This window comes from Neomonachus schauinslandi, chromosome 8 (assembly GCF_002201575.2).
Source record: "Neomonachus schauinslandi chromosome 8, ASM220157v2, whole genome shotgun sequence".
NCBI lineage: Eukaryota > Metazoa > Chordata > Mammalia > Carnivora > Phocidae > Neomonachus > Neomonachus schauinslandi.
This window is the reverse complement of record NC_058410.1, coordinates 122,478,227-122,492,340: the sequence shown is the minus strand read 5'-3', so window position 1 is coordinate 122,492,340 and position 14,114 is coordinate 122,478,227. Positions and strand designations below refer to the sequence as shown.

At 51.8% G+C, this 14,114-nt stretch overlaps 1 protein-coding gene across 1 annotated transcript in view; it reads left to right on the top strand.

Annotated features, from left to right (window-relative positions):
* Positions 1-13,664, top strand: part of SLC22A23 (solute carrier family 22 member 23) — a 179,700-nt gene extending 166,036 nt beyond the window's left edge. The window contains exons 10-11 of the mRNA XM_021697195.2: positions 177-300; positions 9,129-13,664. Of these exons, the coding sequence (XP_021552870.2) occupies positions 177-300; positions 9,129-9,486 (482 nt within the window). The 3' untranslated portion in view covers positions 9,487-13,664. The remainder of the gene's footprint in view (positions 1-176; positions 301-9,128) is intronic.
* The last annotated feature ends 450 nt before the right edge of the window (positions 13,665-14,114 follow it).

The window sequence follows — 14,114 nt, the reverse complement described above, 5'->3', positions numbered from 1 at the left end:
CAGGCTGCACCCCGAACTGGGGAAAGGGAAAGGGGGAAGGCCCTTTGTGTGGTCCTGGACCCTCCCCTGTCCCTTGTCCTGCTGCTGTCTCTGCACCCCCCCACCCGCCTCGCCAGCCTCCTTTTCCCTCCCCTTCTGCCCGCCCCCCTCACTGTCTCCCCCTGATTCTCCTTCAGGTATGAGTGATAGTGTCAAGGACAAATTCTCCATCACATTTTCCATCGTGGGCATGTTTGCCTCCCACGCGGTGGGAAGCCTCAGTGTGTTCTTCTGTGCAGAGATCACCCCCACGGTAATCAGGTAGGTCGCGGCAGGGGCCCCACACCACGCCTTCTCCCTAGGACTCAGGAGAGGCCTGGCTGTGGAGCCAGGCTCCTGTGGGAGGAACCAGCATCAGCTGTGTCCCGCCCTGGCCTCCAGACCAGGGCGCAGCTTGCGCGTCGGGCACGTCAGGCCTTCAGCTGGGGAGCTTTGCCCTGACTCTGAGGCAACTGGGAGTCAGCTGAGAACGTGACCCTGGGCTCCGTCCAGGCAAGAAGCCAGAGGAGCAGGGAGCAGGGAACTTTTTGGGGTGCAGGAAGCACTGCACGGTTCCACCTGAAAGGGGCCGTTAGCTTGGGCTTAACTACTTTTGTCTTAGTTCACGGAGTAAGGTCTGATCCTTTCTTGGTGCTGGTCCCAGATAGTGGTACCTGGATGCTACCCACCCTTTGATGTTATTAAGATTACAGCGTAATAAAAGGGTTTGCCTTCATTTAAAAGGGCATCACTTAACTACGGACTCATGTCATTTTCCCAGTAATTACTGTTTGTGACTTACAGAAGGGCTCATCGTGATTGACATCATACCGAACTTGGCATGGGAAGATCATTAGCATTGCTAACACACATATTTTTTGAAAATATAAATTGTGAATAAATTAGGCAATTATTCAGTTGTGAAAGAAAACCCAGAAGTCAGCATGATGACACCCATGCACCCTGATTTCCCACGCGGGCAAACAAGACAGCCCAGTACAGGTCAAGGTGGGACTCGTGCAGACTCATTATTTTAGCCCCTCGGGTGCTGTGAAGGACTCTGGGCGAAGGCAGGTAGGTTCATGGACTTTCTTCCCACATTTCCAGGAGTCATGCTGACAAGAGAAATTTCACATGACCTCATTTTGCTTCATTCTCCCAGATTTTTACAGTGCACGCCAAGTCTGAAGGCTACTTCTTGCCCGTGGAATAAAATGCCAAGGAATTGTGTATGTAAGAAAAAAAAGCAATTAAATGCCACGTAATTCATCCTGCGCCGACCCTCTCCTAAGCTGAAGCGAAGAGAACAGCCTGAAGCTTCCTCCATGCTCGAGGTTGCAAAATGCCTCAAGCAGATAGCATCTCCCTCTGTGTCTTTTCTTTACCTAGTTAAAATTGCCTTCCTTGACCAAAGAATCCAGCAAAGAGGGTTCTTTCATTAGAGCAGAAGTCAAGGTTGGACGTCTGGCTTTCCAGCTAGTCTCCCCGCAGATTCGTGTGATTGTGGACCTTTCTCTGGGGGCGGCCACCCCTTAACTCTGCTGGTTGGTGGACCTCATTAGTCATTGTTAGATTTTGCTTAACAAGCTAAATGGAAGGAAATACCCTCTCCTCCACCTCTTTGATGCAGACCTGCCAAGATGATTTGGGGATAGAAATTCAACAAATACGTTCTTCGATTCAGCTTGCCACGATGACACACTAGAAAAAATATTTGACCTTTGGTGCTGTTTTTGTACTCACGGAGGGATGAAAGGAAATCGAGTCCAAAGGGGGTCTCTGGCCGGGAGGGAAGGGGTCCTGGTGTCACTCCCACACCCCTCCCCTTCAGCGGCCTAGCTCTTTCTTGCAGACACACCCAGGGACAGTTCCCGCAGAGTCCCAGGGACAGAAATTGACCCTCCTCCCCTCCCCCGACTTCGCACAGCTAAATCCCAGATAAACGAGGCTGAGCGGCTTGGGGTCTGTGAGCTTTTTCTTTTCCTCACTGAAGTATGATTAACATACAATGGTTACATGCGCTTCATTTCTCTTAATACCAAACGAACCTTTTTCTACAAGGCTCTTATTAAAAACATCCCTTCTGAACCAGAACAGTAGCCCAGGGGAAGATTCCAGGATTCACTAATGAGAAGCAAATAAGAGGATAAGAACTGTTTTGCACAGAGGCTTGTGGAAATCCGTTGTCCAGGAATGACAGACTCACTAGAGTCTAATGAACGGACTAACTGCTGTTGTGTCGTGAGATCGCTTCCAGACTTTATATTGCAGAGAAGGGCTTCCCTCCCACCCAGGCCTGGTCTGGGTGCTGTTCGTTGGCAACAAGCTCTTCCCCAGTTCTCCTCCTGAGGCTTCAGGAGCTGGGTGTCTCTGCAGGCAGATGGGGAGGACCCTGTGCAGCACCCTCTCCCCCAGGGCCTGGTCGATCTAGAAGCGGGTGGTGGCTTGTTTGGGCAGGACCATCTCTTCTATGCAGTGTCCATCTGGAAGCTGCAGGTGGGAGCCCCTGAGGCCTTCACCGTCCTCCTCACCCCTCCCCAAAGGGGTTCGTTCCGAGAGGAGGCCGGCGCCAGTGCTAACAAGCCCATTTCATTGTCCAGCAGCTCCACACCGGCTCCCTCCGAGCCCCTGGGCCTTGGCTGTTACTGCTGTGGTCAGTCTGAGCTCAGCTGCTCTCCTTCCTGGTATCTTCCGCTTTCCTCCCCTTCGGGCTGTCCCCCTCCTCTCTCTAGAAACTTCTTTCTTGGAACTTGCCTTCTCTGAGAATTCCTTCTGAGTAACTCCTCCCTCCTCCCACCTCGGGACTAAGACCCTGGGCCCTGATGTCCTCTGCCCCAAGAACAGGCACCAGGGACAAAGACGGTCTGTGTCATGTGACATCTGGGAGTCTAACTTCTTTAAAGATTTGTGTCTTCAATATATATATATGATATATTTACATATATAATACAAACTCGCACACACATATATATGTAACGAATGCTAAGGTCAAGGAGCCAAGGCATTGCAGGCTAGGAGTTCAGCGGCAGGATGAAGAACAAGCGAAGCGTAGAGGATGTGGCCTCGAGCCTCCGATTCGGACCTTCGGCATGAGGGCAGATGGTGCTGTGTCTGATCCCAGAGGCCACTTTCCTCCGCGTGGCCTTAGGCAAGTCCTTTAGCCAGACTTCATCTCTTTGCCCTAAAATGAGCTGAGTTATGATGGCCCTGTTACAGGGTAGTGATGCTGAGGGGAGAAAGAGTATATAGAGAGGGTCCAGCCTCAGTAGATGACAACAGATATTGTTAATTATTCCTACCTGAATATTTTTGGCAGTTCTATTTATTTCTGCAAAACTGGCACAAATATTTGTTTATCCTTGACTTTACAGAAATGTAGTCAAGACAAAATAAGTAAGACAGGAGAGGAAGTGAGAAATGGGAGGTTGGTTGGTTCTGTTTAAACGCAAGATGCTTGGTATTCACATGTTTAAAAGGATGATTTGAAGATTCTAGAATTCTTAATTTAAGCTTACTACTTCTAATAGTAAGTCTGCCTGTGTATCGGTCTTTAGATCCTTAATTTAGATATTATTACTAGTGAAATAAAGATATCCAGTGGATATTTAAATTTTCTGTGTGCTCCTAAAGCCCAGGGAGGCAAAATTTGCCCCCTAATTCTTTCATCTGTAAATTGAGGTGCCCGCCTGCTCTGATATTTACACACGGACATATGCTGCCCTCTAGTGACAATCTGAAGAAAAGCAGAAAATGCAGTTGGCATTTTAGGGGAGGAAAAGGAAGGTAAACACCTGAAAGCCAAGCATGTAATAATGACCCCATTCTCTAAACGGAGAGTTCAAAGACAACACAAAGCCAAGAATGGTATACTGAATTCTTTCAAAGGTGTTCCTAACCTTACTGAATAATGTCAAGGTATCCTTGATAGAAAACCAAACAGAAAATTGCTTTCGTGGAAAAAATATATCAAGATATATTGCATATTTTATATGCACACGTACGTAGACTGCATTTTACACACACACACACACACACACGTAGATACTTACGTGAGCTGTCTAATCCTACCATAAATATATTTGACATGATTTATGAATGTATTATTTTGGCGTTATGAAGCGAGACTTCATTCCCATGCTGACCTCTACCTCCTTCCCCGTGGGTCTGTGTACCCTCCCTCCCTGTAGGTTAACTCACGTGTGGACTTTACATGCACTGAGCAAGGTCAGTCTCCCTCCCTGCTTGTCAGTGCCGTCCACACGTAGTGACGGGGAGGTCCCACGGAAATCCAGAAGGTCTTAGAGAAAAGGATGTCTTACCGGCATTAAAGGCCGCAAGGAAACACATCCATTATCCCTGGCATCCATCTGTCCCTTGCAACATCCTGTGGCTTCCAGAGCGGCCAGAATGACCGAAAAGACGAAGCGGCTATTTTAGGTGTTTGTATTCTTGGTTCCCATCACATCGCTCTTCCTGATGGTCATCTATTTTTAACCTGCCCCATTCATTTGGGTGAGCTGACCTTCTTACCTAGGAAGCCACCGTAATCCATAAGCATCCAGTATTTATTAAGCATAAAAAATACGTGCCGGTTGATATTCTAGAAAATAATCCTTGCCCTTGACAAGCTCATAGACTAAATAAGGATGGTAGGCATATGAAGAAATACCAACAAAAGGGTGCAGAGGTGTCTTCAAAAGGTGGTCTGGGACCATCTGACTGGGAAGGGGGCTGGTGTCTGGGGGATGCTCCCCAAAATATTGCTATTCCTTACTTGTGTCCCCTTGATGGCCCAGTAGCACGATGGTGTGGCTTTGTTAGCAGGACTAATGTCTCTCCCTTGGCGAAAGTCTTTCTAACACATAAGACTAGTGACACATCACAGCCTGGGTGAGAGGTGGCTGTCTTTTCTTCCATAGCTAAGGCTAGGAAATTCCATCACTCGCTGAGTGTACTAGTTATCTACTGCTGTGTAACAAATTATCCCAAAACAGTGGCTTAAAACAACACAGGCTTGTTGTCTCACAGTTTCTGTGGGCAGGAGTTGGCAAAGCCTAGCTGGGCCCTCTGCTGCACCATCTCCCACGGGTGGTAATCAACCAGGGTAGGATCGGTCTTCAAGCTCATTCAGTAATTGGTCTTCGTGTGTTCGTGCTGCTAAAACAGAATACCACAGACTGGGTGGCTTATAAACAACAGTAATTTATTTCTGGAGGCTGCAAGTCCAAGATCAAGGTGTCCACAGATTTGGTGTTTGGTTAGTCTGCTTCCTGGTTCATCAATGGCCATCTTCCCGCTATCCCTTTGGGATTACATGTCTCCCCGTGGTGGAGGGGTGGGGGAGCTCTCTGGGGTGTGTTTTCTAAGGGCGGTAATCTCATTCATGAGACCTAATCACCTCCCCAAGGCCCCACCTGCCAACACCATCACAGTGGGGATTAGGAGCTCAGCGTATGAATTGGGGTGGGTTGGGGGACAGACATTCGGACCAGAACAGCAGGATTCAGTTCCTCACTAGCTGTTGGACCGAGAGCCTCAGTTCCCTGCCACCTGGAATATGACAGCATCACAGCTTGCTTCATCAAAGCCAGCACGAGAATCTGCCAGAAGTCAGTCTTTCGTAACCTAATCACGGAAGGGACATTTCCTTACCTTTGCCATATTTTGTTGGTGAAAAGTGAATTACTAAGTCCAGCTCACACTCAAGATACAAGGGTATGAATGCGTGGAGGTGGGAATCATCAGGGCCATTTTAGCAATCCGCTCGGGCCTGGCCTGTGGTGTGGGCTTGCTGGGCCGGGCGGCCGCCGCCACCACCCTTGACCTCCATGAGGCTCCGGGCCAGGCCTGGGGACGGCCTCGAAGAGCCTCCTCAGCAGCGGGAGACCGCTGCCGCCAGAGACCTGGCAGAGCTGAGCTGAGCAGAGTGGCCAGGGCCTCCTCACAGAGGGAGTGAGGGAGAGAGCCAGGGAGCTTGGGCACCAGGGCTGCAGGTCAGGCAGGTGTGGGGCCAAGGCACGGCCAGAGGCAGGAGGGAGCCCTCGGCCGACTCTGAGAAAGGGAGTGGCATGAGCCACTCCACATTCTAGAAGAGTCACTTTGTCAGCGGTGAGGAAAGAGCCCCAGGGAGTGGGAGGACCCAAGACGGGCTGGTTAGGGGAGTGTGACCCAGACGGGCCCAAACTGGAAGCCATGGGGCTTGGTCCCGGGTTGGCAGAGAAGGCTGGGACAGGGAGGAGTCTGGCCGCTCCCGGGCTCTGGCTTTGTCCAGAGGACAGTGGGCCCCACGCCTCCCCACCCAGCACAAGGGGTGTGAGGAGCCCCCTCCCATGTGCAGAGATACAAGGCCTTTTCTCATTTGGGGCTGAGAGAAGGGAAGAGAGCCGTGTCTTTTGTTGTTGTTATGAAATGTGACAAATGAGGAAGAGAGACCCCCCCCATTGTCTCACCCACGCACACACGATTGTCATTTTTCTGTTCCATTCTTTGAGAATGCTCCTCCCTGTCTTGACCACCAAACTCTGATATGTCCCCTTTACGGTGGCCCTTAGGGACAGCTGTTGACCTGGGGGGCCCCAAGATGCCGAGTCCCCCTCGTTCCTGTCACTCATGTGGACCCAGGACTGGCCAGCCAGAGGGCCTACTGTAGACAGCAGGGACTCTCGGTTCACTGTTGACAGCAAGGCCCTGGGAAGGCGCCAGGGAGAGGGAACCCGCTGCCGAGCCACACGGTGGGCAAAGCAGAGCGGGACCCCCCGCCCCAGCCTGAGCAGCAGGGGGGACAGAGGGGAGGCCTGGCTGGCCACTCACACTTGAAGCTTTGGGGTTTGTGTTAGCAGGAGGCCCCAGTTCCCACAGCTGGAACAGTTTTGGGTTTGGTTTTGTCTTTTAAAGCTTTCCTGCGGTGTAATTTACATACATATAATGCATCCATTTTAAATACACAATTCAATGATCTTTAGTGAAATCATCCCCATAAATCGAGATGTCGAACATTTCCGTCACCTCAGAAAGTTCCCTGCTGGCCCTTTGCAGTCCGTCCCTGTCCCCACTCAAAGCCCCAGATAATCACTAATCTGCTTGTCTCTGCTCCGCCCCCCGCCGTTTTTTCAAAATTTCATATAAATGGAGTCTACAGTCACTTAGTATAATATTTTTGAAATTCGTCCTCGCTATGGCAGGTGTCAGCACGGAACTCCTTACTGTGGAGTACTGTTCCGTTGTAACGGATGTGCCACGGTTTGTTTATCCATCACCAGGTGATGGACGTCGGGATTCTTTCTGATTTTTGGCTGTTTTGAATAATGCTGCAGCGAACATTCGCTTCTAGTTTTTGTGGGGTATAGGTTTCCTGTGTCTCATGAGAATGGAGTTGCTGGGTCACATAAAAGTTTACATTTAACTGTTTCAGAAACTGATAGGATTTCCACGGCTGTTGCCCCACTTTTCCTTCCCAGCGGCAGAAGTTGCAGGTCCCGTTCTCTGCGCAGCCTCACAAACACTTGTCACTCTCTGCCTTTGTTTTGGTTTTTTTTTTAAGATTTTATTTTTTTATTAGAGAGAGAGACAGAGCACAAGCAGGGGGAGCAGCAGAGGGAGAGGCAGACTCCCCGCGGAGCAGGGAGCCCGATGCGGGGCTCGATCCCACGACCCTGAGATCACGACCTGAGCCAAAATCAAGAGTCAGACACTTAGCCGACTGAGCCACCCAGGTGCCCCCCAAGTCTTGCACTTTTTTTTTATTTCTAAGCATTTTGTTCTTTTGATGTTACTACAAATAGAATTTTCTTAATTTCATTTTCAGCTTCTTTGTTGCTAGCGTGTAGCCACACAGTTGACTTTTGTACGTTGACCTTGCGTCTCGTGCCCTCGTAGGTCAGTCGTTTGATGAGTTAGAGCCACCTATAGTGCCAACCAAGAGAACCAGAGGCTCCTCGAGAGCCTGCTGCAGGAGCCTTCTGCCTACGTGCATCCGAGAACTAAGGTCACTTCACTAAAGGGTGATGCATAGCTCTTCAGCAACTCCAATGAAAACCAGCTGAGATCCACATCCCCATACCCTCTGCCCACTGGTCTGGATCCACACTCTGATGCGAAGCAGACAACTCTACTCCCCCTTCCTTGAGACCAGACTGTGACCAGACTGCTCCTCCACTGTGGCTCCAGAGCAGACACCAACCAGCCCTCCCTGGCCTGTGCGTTGCATGACACAGTGGGACAGGAGGTCACGTGAACAGCATGGTCCCCTTTACTGCAGCCCAGCACTGCACTGCTTCCTCAGAGGCCACATGACCCCTTCTCCCCGCCAAATATGCTTTCATGTCCAAGGACAGATGTTCGAGCCATGATGGATTTTTTTAAATGTTGCCTATCTACTAATCTCTTTGGAACTTTGGCAGGTTCCCCCAAATGGCAGAGGAGTGGAGATAAGTGGCACATCCTCTAGGCTCACATTTAGTACTTTCTGAGCTCAGTGCTCTGTGACTTTCTCTCAGACAGCACGTGGCTTCTGGCACAGCACCTCGCAGAGGCGGGACCGCTCCCACTGGTGGTGTGCAGATTGATTTTAGGAAATAGATGGGACACAACAATAAATAAGAACTCACAGTGAGAAAAATTACTGTCTTTTAAAGTATCTTCCAGTCTCTCTAGTTCTGGCTGGAGAAACTCTCTGTGAGTGCTGGTTTGTCTGTCATATCCTCTTTAACCCCTGTTAATTCACCTCCCGCCCGCCCACTGACCTCTTTCTAAATGAAGAGCAAACCTTGGGAAGTAGCATAATTTAATAATACTTTGGCGTTGCACATTATTATGGCGAGTGCTTTTCCATTTACAGTAGTATTATAACATTGCCTTTCAAAATAAAGTAAAAAATTCTGAGCTGGCAAGAGAAAATATTAATTAGAGGTGGTACAAAGATAGCCAAGGCGAAGGTGGTCTGGGATATCCAACAGGCGGGATGCACTGGGCTGGTGGCCCCCTGCCCAAGCCAGGCCCTGGTTGGCCCCGTGATCCTGCTCCCGTGTGTCCCCACTCTGGGCGGCGCCGTGCCCCTCCGCAGCGGGCTCTGACCGTGGACGTTAACCATGTGTGCTCGTGCTCTCCCGCAGGTGCGGCGGGCTGGGGCTGGTGCTGGCTAGCGCGGGCTTCGGCATGCTGACAGCGCCCATCATCGATCTGCACAACCAGAAAGGCTACTTCCTGCACCACATCATTTTTGCCTGCTGCACGCTCATCTGCATCATCTGCATTCTCCTGCTGCCTGAGAGCAGGAACCAGAACCTGCCCGAGAACATCTCTAACGGGGAGCACTATACTCGGCAGCCGCTCCTGCCGCATAAGAAGGGGGAGCAGCCCCTCCTGCTCACCAACGCCGAGCTCAAGGACTACTCCGGCCTCCACGACGCGGCCACCGCAGGGGACGGGCTGCCCGAGAACGCCACAGCCAATGGCATGAAGTCCATGTAGCTCTGGGCACGGCCTTCCCTGAAGGGGGCACTGGGGGCTCCAGGGGCTTGGGGGCTGTTTGGGCACAGGTTTACAGACCAGGGACCGAACACGTGGCTGGGGGGGGGAGGGGCAGGAAAACCCAATTCTGCTGCTGATGCCACGGATCGCAAGACTGTTAACTGGTGTGGGGAAATTCTGTCTTTCCAAAACTCTAAGGATCGTGTGTGTGAGGAAGCAAACTCTTTGAAAATAACCCTTCAGACTTTCTTTTCTGCCATGAAATGTTTGTATTTATTTTGGTCATTTTTACGAGAAGCACTTTATTCCCTTTCCTCTAACTGATCTCGAAACAGAACCACCTCCTTCGGAAGAGGGACACGGTTGCCGAGGAGGACGCCGTAAGTAGCCAGCGCAGCGGCCCTGGAGGTCACACACCACCCTCATCCAGCACCCCGCACCGGAGCCAGGGGTCCCTCCCTCTGGGCCCGCGCCCCCCAAGGCCGCCTGCCTGTGTGCGGACAGACTGACCTGTCGTGGAGTGTCTCCATGACCGCATTGTAGACAGAGTGAAATGTAAACGATTAGGTTTTTGCTAGAGAGTCTGTGTATGGTTTCTAAAGGGTTTTTGTGTGTGTGTGTGTTTGTGAGGTAAGAGCTTCTGTTCCATGCGTTGGGGGAAAGCAGCTCCCAAATATCATTAAAACCAGCTTAGTCTTTCCTTCGAGATCATCCTTTTGTACTTGATGCTGGAAGCTCCTTGGGGCAAAGTGTACACATTTCACCAGAAATCCTAAGTAACGGGTGGTACTAAGGCCACGGTCTGCCGACATTGGTTCGCCTGGCCGAGCTCATGACGAGCAAGGGTGTGGAGAGGTGAGGCACGGTAACGTCAGTAATACTCCTTCCCGGGTTTAGCTCCAGCAGGAAAGTCCCCTCTGTCACACTTGGCTTCCTCGCCAGCACAGCCTGAACATGAGGCTACTTTCTGAACTGAAAACCAATAGGACACTAACTGACGCAGACCACTGAGGCAAACCCACAGGAGCGAGGGGTGCTCTCCCGGACGTGGCCCGTCACCCACATCTCGAGCACACGCCGCATAGAAATCACCAGCCTGGATGACTGTCAGCTCTCACCGACTTCATGCTGAGACGCTGCAAAGCCTGTGGGAGCCACTCCCCCACACAGCCCTGCCTTGGCCTGCTTCCTGCTTCCTGTCGCTTCTGTCAGCACAGAGCGGGGCTCAGGGCGAGGAGTGGGACTCTCACAGCTGAGTCCACCTGACCTCCGGCCTCTTCAAGCATCAAGACCAGTTGAGAGAAAGCAATAACTCACCAAAGTTCAACGCCCACCCCGCCCCCGATAGCCAAGGGTTTTCATCGTGCTCCTCACTGCGTCCCCGACAGTGAAGGCTTCCTCCTGCCTTTCCAGGTCGGGCTTCCTGCGCCTGTCTGAGGGGCGCGTCACTTGGAGGGCCTCCGCAAGGCCACCCAGGGGGCCACGAACAAACAAGCTTCGTCGGCGCAGGCAGGCGCTGTCTTGTAGCAACACAGGCACCCGGTTTTTTGGACAGCCTGGTTTCTTTCTAGAATTGTCCACCTCCGCACTTTGTGACACATGTCTTTGCTGTGAGCCGTGTTCTTCCAGGGAGCTTGTGGTCTCGAGTCTGTGAAGCAATTAGGGGACTTCCATTGGACAGCGGCTAGAACTCAAAAGGGCCAGAAAAGAGGTTGACGTAACTTCCCTTTCATCCCCGTCCAGCTTTCTACCCGGTCTGTTCTCAGTCCACCCACCACCCTCCCCCAAAACCGCCAGACCCCAGTACGAGCCCGCTGGCTTGCTGCAAACACCGTGAGGTGAGCCAACTCGCAGGGAGTAAACCGCACCGTCTCCTCACCAATGCCTGGGACGGAAGATGCCCGGCGGGCCCTCCCCAGCACCACCCGCTCCAAGCCCAGCTCACCCACACCTCCCTTCATTGCTTTTAAGTCACTTTGTTCCACGTTTCAATGTTAGTCTGCATTCCCCTCAATCTGAGATCTTTCTTTCCATCTCTGCAGCCTTCACGTGCCAAACTTTGCCTTTTTTAGAGTACTTACTACAAAGCCCCCGGGCGGCAGGACCCAGTCAGCCCAGGACAGGACCTGCGCAGCGGCCGGGCCACCGGGGGGGCGGGGGGGACACTTGGGAAGGAGCCGGCGAGGGCCCCGAGGCCGCACCCGGCCGGGTGTCTGTCTGCGTCCCTCATCCCGGCGCCAGGACGGCCCGCTTGCTGTCTTCCAGGACTTGGGCGCCTTCCCTCGCTGGCCGCATGGACCTTCGTGGAGCTTCTGTGAGAACCGTCCTGAAGCCGGCGCGAGCCACCGCTAATCTCTAGCCAGGAGGGCAGAGGCGAGGCATGGCACGGACAAGGTCCTGTTCCTCAGTCTCTGATCTCCATGTGACGGGACAACTGTGAAGACCAGTCCAGTGGAGACAGCAGTCAGCACTGTCACTTCAGTGATCTGGACTAGAAGAGAAGCTGGCTATGGGGACCAAAGTCTAGCAGATGTGAACATGGCTGACTCGCCAACAATCCGTGATGTCCCGGCAAAGAGGTCCCACAGCTCTTCTCTGGCGGCAGCCGCGGGGTTAGGCTGAGCTGCTCTCTTGCTGGTTGGGCTTCGGGACACCCGAAGCTCTTAAGGAACGCCTTTATGAGATGAGGACGAAGCAGGAAAGCTTCCGTGCGGGCTGAGCTCGTGGACATCCCGTACCGTGCGAGCAAGGCAAGAGGGGCCGTCTGCGCGGGAGGGGGCTGTGGGCCCCCCTGGCACGGGGTCAGCGGTGCGTGGACTCCTCGGTCCTGCTGCCTCCGTGCTTAGTGAGGGAACACTTCTCAGGCACCTGCTACTTCAAGTCTGCCTTCCCCACCGCCTCCACCCCACCCCCTGCTGCCGGGGGAGACATCCCCAGCTCCAGCTTCCTCCGCCACCCACTCCTGCATCCTGCTAGCCTATCAGGGAGCTGTGATCCCCTTCCAATGAAAGTTATGCACAAATGTGAACACCTGAGACAGGGCTGGATATTTCTTCATTTTGTTCTTCTCCAGAAGTCAACAGTAACACCACATCCCCTAAACGGTAGCGCCCCAGACAAATAGGAAACAGTTTTAAATGCTTTGTCTTCTAAAAGAGTAGAATCCCTTGCAACCAGGGGAAGGGGGCTGGTAGGTTGGTTTGGCCACACAACAGAAAGAGAGCAAAACTAAACCTCATAAAGGAAGTAATTGCACTCAAACATTACCACTTCCTAGAGCCAAACAAGAAATGACTGAAGTGCCATTAAGTGACCCATGTGACCATCGCATCGCCCGCCCCTGGGGGCCCGCGGGCACACACATGTGCTGGGGGAGCCCACACTTCAACTCTTTTAAAGAACACCTCACTTTAATGTATTGTGTGTTTTGGAAAAGCAGTACAGTGTGTTATGTCTAGTGGGGAATACTTCCCTCCCTCTGTCCTTTCTGCAACCCCCACATATTTGAGGTTTCTATGTAAGAACCGTGTTACTGTACATGTCGACCGGGATTACTCTGGAGGTGCTCATTCATAGCACAAGCCTAAATCGAGTTCTGAACTGTCGTTCAAAGCTAAACGTCTGCATGATGTCACATCTGTTGTACCTTTGGGGAAAATTTGTATGTAAATGTACAGAAATAAAAAATGTTGCCCCATTAACAAATTTCCACTGGAATGTCTTCCCTACCTCATCTGATGGTATCCAATGAAGGGCATTTCATGACCATTGACTACAAGTAATAAAAACTCTACCTGTTTATGCAGCTCTCACTGTCCCTACTTTAGCGCCTCTGTAAACCGAGTCTTGGCTCTCACCCTGAGGGGACAGCAGGTGGCCTCTCACCTCGCTTGCAGGGTCCCGGTCTTAAAGGCAAGTAGAGGCAGAGATCGGATTGCACGCAAACTGTTCCCTTGGTGATGTTCTCAGACCACCTGAGAAGCAGGGGCCATCAGCAAACTGAAGAGTTCTTTTCTCGTGTGTATTGACGTCCTGCTAACCCATGGCCTGACGGTTCCTAGAGAGGTCAAGAAAGGACTCTCTTACACTGTGATTCTGAGAGGAAGTTCTGATAACCCAAAACTCTCTTCTTTAATGTAGTATTTTTTAACAAGAAAACACTATTTCTTTAATAAAGTATTTATACCAAACTCTTCTCTCCATAGCCCTGATTGTGTGTTACTTACTCTTCTTAGAGAGGTGCCCACTGTGCTTCCAAGCTACAATTGTGGTGGCCGCGGCCTCGGAGGTTAGCACAGGAAATCTGCAAAGGAGGCAAGCTTCTGGAACCCCAGACCTGCTCCTCTCAAGTGCCTTTATGTCTTGGCCAGAGTGTAACCACCCCTGGCTGCCTAACCACGGGCTCAATACGAGACTTTTGCCACTGCATGGACCCCATTACAGGGCCCTAAACAATCCGCCTCCAGCAACAAAAGGGGTCCAGATGGACCTTGAAGATTAGGAAGTTCTTTGCCAGTGGTCCTCAACCTCGCCTGTACTGAGCAGCACATGGGGAGCTTTTCAGATCTGCCAAAGCCTGGGCCCCAGGCCCTCTGAGTCTCTGGGGAAGGGCCAGGCACAGGCAATCT